Raw genomic sequence first — 5321 nt, forward strand, 5'->3', positions numbered from 1 at the left:
TACTTGCTCATAGAAAAAGCAATGGGTCAAGACTCGTCGTCAAAACCGATTAAGATTTTATCCATTTGCGGTTGATGCTTCCTTACCTGTCCAAACAAGCAAGCAATATCAAATACTGGTACATCAAATTTCTGCTTAACAATGAATGATTAGATTTTACCTTAAGACCAGCTAAGGATAACAATTTGTGAGAAGCAATGTAGGTGTTGTCACAATTGTCTAACATTTTCTCCACAAAGTAAATCACTTCAGAAATACCAGACTGCAACAATTCATATATTATTAATATTACCAAACTCGACAACTCCTTTATTATTAACACTGCCAAAAAATATTGAAAATTCACCTGAATGATTATCTTAGCACACTCATTACAAGGAAACATTGTAACATAGAGCTTCTGCATTCCAAAACAATATTAACAAAATCAAAGGTTGACTATTTGCAGTATGAAAACAAACTTTTTTACCTGTCCTGCAGCAGATGCGTGATTTGTGTTTAGAATTGCATTGACTTCAGCATGACAAACATAACTAGACAACCAAATTCAAATCTTAATTTTGAAATTTTTAAGGAACAAACTAATTTTACATCACTCACGGGTATTTGGTCTCCAAAGGGTTATTGGTCTTGGACTTCTGAAAAAGTTCAGGATCGTTGTCAAGTGTCTGTCTGTCAATTAGTCCAAACCTTACAGAACTAAATACTAACCTTTGACCAGGGTAGCTTATCATCTGAACAACCACGTGGGAAACCATTGTACCCAATTCCTGCAATTTTTTATTTTTTTTTAATTTACTTCGAATACGTTTTAGAAAGTTTAAGGGTGTGTTGGTTAACTCTGAAATTGACATTTGAATCTTAAGTCTCTAAGTGTAATTTTATATTTCTCAATTACAATTATTTTAGGTCGGAAAGAATTGTAATTCAATTTTTTTAAACAAAATAACTGATTGTTTTATCATTTAAAATACGATTAAAAATTTTAATTCTTTTTTATTTTTCGAATTTAGAATGTTAAACCAATGTATTTTTTTTTTGTTTTAATATAGTAGGTTAAATATATATATATTTTGTTTGAGACTTCTAAAATAATATTTTTTTTTTATAAATTTTAATAATATAAAATTAGATATAAATGGTTAATATATTATAATACAGAAATAAAAAGAGATAAAAAATTATATATATATATATATATATAGTATAATATATATTTAATATTAAAAGAAAAAAAAAGAGACTAATAATATAATACTATTAAATATTAAAAAATGGGGTTATGGAGCTTAATGAATGACATAGATTGTCTTCCCCGTTCAATCCTTTGTTTTTTAATTTAAAAGTTAAAATGTCGAATAATATTATTTTAATGAAAATTGATACTTAAAAAATCTATTGAAATTTGAGTTTTCCTATTTGATTGTGTGAAACCAATATTTAAAATAAATAAATAATATATATTAATTTTTAAAAAACATATTAATTAGATTAAATTATAATTTTATTATTTGCAAATCATAGAAATAAAATTATACATAGAATTAGAATTATAATACCAATTCTAATTCAACTCATTCCTCACACATATAGATGAACATTCACATCATGGCTGCAATTTTATAGTAATTAAAAAAAGTAACCATACAAAAATTGAACTTATGCTTCAGTTAACTGTCTTACCAAGTATTACATTATTTTGGCTCACTAAGCAAGCACCAACCTGTTTACATGAGAAAAAAAATTCTTTTACATCAGCTAAATGCTGGTCCCAAAATAAGGGGAGAATATATAATAGAGAGAAAATTCCCATATGAGGTAGATGAGAAAGTAGTTTGGAAGGAGATTTAAAATATACAAGATTACTCAAATCTAACTAGACATTAATAGTTTTTATTTCTTTGTTTTAGACATTTATTTTTTCTTTCTCAGTTCAATTCTCACTAATAATACCTTAAGTTGAAGTGAGAACATGACTATGAGGTGACATATTAACTTTCTCAAAGAACAAACTATGTCTTAAAAAAATAAATTATTTCTTTGTTAATGAAAATGTTTATCATTTTCTCGAATAAAACATGGAAGATGTGACTTAAATTTACACACGTAATAGTGTAAAATACGTGATATTGTATAGTATTTTGTAGAAAGAGTAGTGTAAAACTTCAATACAAATAATTTGCATGCTAAAAATAATGATCTAATAACCCCACTAAGGTAGCCTAATGATAAGAGTCGGCCTAAAAGACTAAAATGTCACGGATTCGATTTCATCTGGAGCATTTTGAGTGTAAGCACAGTGTCATCCTAGTTCTCCTTTAATTCCAAAAAAATAATGATTAAGCTAAACCGTATGAAGTGAAAGAATTAGAACATTTAAATGAAAATCTCTCAACTAGAATAAAATTAAATGATTGTTTTTCAATTCTTTTTCATCGTTTTTAAAGGGTGGGAAAGTCGGGATGAAATCTGCTGTTTCAAAATTTATGTTCCACTTTATACTACCCTCACAAAATATGTGGACTTTTCATTCTCTTTCTTCATTGCTTTTGACTAATTCTATAAAATAATTAATCTTTGCGAAGGTGGTACACAGTCGAATTTGTCATTTGGAACAACATATTTGAACCTGGGAAAGTCTCTGGTTTGAGGTTTTAAACTGATGAGATGATTAATAAATAGTTTATATGTAGGTTAAGCCTATTTTTAAGAGTTTGGTAGCATAATGATATTTATTTGTTATTTCCCACATGCACCTTTTGATGTTTTTCTTTTCCATTGCAAGCAGCATATTGCTGCTCTTCCTTTTGAGGCATGAGAGTAGCATTTTTGGGCTCTCAATAATACAATTATCATTTTTTAAAAAACAACATATAATTCACATGCTAGGATGAAACATCAGCAAAGGAGTGCATTAAGGCCCATCATATTAATTAGGTTTAAACCTGAAGGATATCAATGCTACACACATTAAGGGCAGATCTATGTAAAAGCCTATTTGGGTTGTAGCCTGATAGCCTAAAATATTTTATATACAAATGAAAATACCGTCGTTATTAATGTTTCCCTGTCGTTAGGTGTATTTTGTTTGTTTGTTTGATATTATTATCATTCTAGCCCGGGTAAGTTTTATGAAAACATTCTAACCCGGGCATATTTTAAATCATATTTTAAATTCTAATTCTACCTTTGCACACATGGTGTGTTACATGATGATGTTGTAGTAGCCATTTCTAAATAAAATATCATTTGCAAAACATATTTGGATGTGAACAAGATACATGGATCCTAGGAAGAATATCTTTTCTGATTTCTGTAAGATAGATAAACTAGTGGCAAAGCCAGGGAAGAAGTCACTAGTAAAATCATAATATATAAGTTCAATATTAACTGAAGTAGGAAAACAGAGATTGAAGAAAAAGCATATGACCTGCCTGTTAGGATCCTTAGACCGCTCAGCAGATAAAAGTGCAATTCCCATGAAGTAATCATCCCACGACAAGTAACTGCAGATAGAATAACAGATCAAAGCGGAACAAATATAGATCTGTATGATGTCGACTACTTCCTGATATATATTTATATATATCCAAGTTTGTTAAACCGAACTTCATTCTCTCATAATTAATGCAGACTCACCCTTGGCGCTTGGCGGGATCAAAAGGACAGCATCGCTTTTGTTTTCTGTTGGTGGACGATCGAACTCTCTTAGGGAGTACGAAGAAACTGACGGCAAAAGCAGACGCTATGGCGCCGGCGATAGCAGAAGCCGAAATAAGAGCCAAATCTCTCGAACTCATTTTGCGGCACTAGACAGATCTATAGAGATAGAGATGCATAAAAAGGACGTGACAAGTTAAGGGAACATGCATGATCACTTTATACTATATGAATATAATAAATATTCTAAATAATATTTAAGTCACCTTAATGATATACAACATAAAATATTCTAAATAATATTTTAGTCATTGACCTGGCCTTCAGATTGTTTCGAATTGAGTGACAGATCAGATTCGCCCAAGTAGGTCTTCAGATGCCTCATGAAATGTAAAAAAATCAATAAGTTTATGCAGTCTATTCGGAAACTGCTCGTATTAGTCAATTTTAATAAGTTTCTGCAGTCTATTTTCTAATTTTTGTACACATCTCCTATAAAGGTATCATCTTCTTTCTTTATTTAAAGACTTAAAAATATAACACAAAAAAAATGATGTATCTTTTGATATATTATATTCTAATTATAACATTAAACTCATTAGTAGGTTCATTAATTGATTGAGAAGGCTCTTGGTTATGGTTATGTGAGGTAGAAGTACAAATTCGTTTATATAACATCTTCATTATTCTATATCCTACATAAAATAAATAACTAAAAATAAATATGTGTCACAACTCTAGGCCCTTAAATAAAATCTAATAAATACATTTATTTTTTGAAATAGTTTAAAACTAATTTAAAATTAAGAAATATAAAATAATATTTTACTCTTATATTTATATAAATTATTATTTTACCCTTATATTTATATAAATTATTATTTTAATATTTATTTTATAAGTAATTTATATTATTAATTATATTGAAATTAATAATATATATATATATATAATTATATAAATGTAGTTTTAAAATAAATAATAATATTATATGATTTTCATTATTTTATATATAATTCTTTATATTTTAACTTAAATAAATAAATTTTATTTATATATTAACTAAAATTTATAAATTATTATAAATATTGTATCTTAGAAAATATTGTTTGTATAAAATAAAATATTATTAATAATTACTTTAATAAAATTATATCTGAAATTAGAATACTATAATTATGAATTAATTTTTATAAAAGAAAGTGTTGGTTTATTATAAATATTTATATATTAGAAAATAGTGTTTGTATAAAATAAAATAAAAAAATTAGAATACTATAATTATGAATTAATTTTTATAGAAGAAAGTGTTAGTTTATTATAAATATTTATATATTAAAAAATAGTGTTCGTATAAAATAAAAAAATATTATTTTATAAAAAGAAGATTATTTTATAAAAAGAAGTGTTCACTCCAAAACCAGTAAGACAAAACCTTATTTAATATATATATATATATATATATATATATATATATATATATATATATATATATATATATATATATATATATATATATATATATATAATATATATATATATATATAATATCTTAAAATTTTTAGTCAGGTTGGGGAGCCCTCAAGTATGTCTGCCACTGATTACTAGTAAGTCTTCTGTAACGAAAACGAATATTAGTAACGACCGACCTTATATAGCCG

General features: G+C 26.4%; 1 protein-coding gene across 1 annotated transcript; it reads right to left on the bottom strand.

Moving 5' to 3' along the window:
* On the bottom strand, positions 1–3800 carry LOC124918473 (deoxycytidylate deaminase-like). The gene is made up of 9 exons (XM_047458620.1): positions 3640–3800; positions 3431–3506; positions 1684–1723; positions 712–770; positions 601–638; positions 470–533; positions 347–400; positions 161–262; positions 1–86 (listed from the first exon to the last, which is right to left on the bottom strand). The coding sequence occupies exons 1-9, from the start codon at positions 3798–3800 to the stop codon at positions 27–29; spliced, it is 654 nt and encodes a 217-aa protein (XP_047314576.1). The 3' UTR covers positions 1–26.
* Between the last annotated feature and the right edge of the window lie 1521 nt (positions 3801–5321).

Source organism: Impatiens glandulifera, chromosome 1 (genome assembly GCF_907164915.1).
Source record: "Impatiens glandulifera chromosome 1, dImpGla2.1, whole genome shotgun sequence".
In the NCBI taxonomy this organism is placed as follows: Eukaryota; Viridiplantae; Streptophyta; class Magnoliopsida; order Ericales; family Balsaminaceae; genus Impatiens; species Impatiens glandulifera.

Excerpts from the sequence above, each read along its gene's own strand:
- LOC124918473 (XM_047458620.1), bottom strand. The coding sequence starts at position 3,800 with ATGAGTTCGAGAGATTTGGCTCTTATTTCGGCTTCTGCTATCGCCGGC. Across the intron at positions 401-469 it reads ACGCATCTGCTGCAGGACAG|AAGCTCTATGTTACAATGTT; the intron begins GTAAAAAAGTTT and ends TTTGGAATGCAG. Across the intron at positions 87-160 it reads TATCCTTAGCTGGTCTTAAG|GTAAGGAAGCATCAACCGCA; the intron begins GTAAAATCTAAT and ends TTGTTTGGACAG.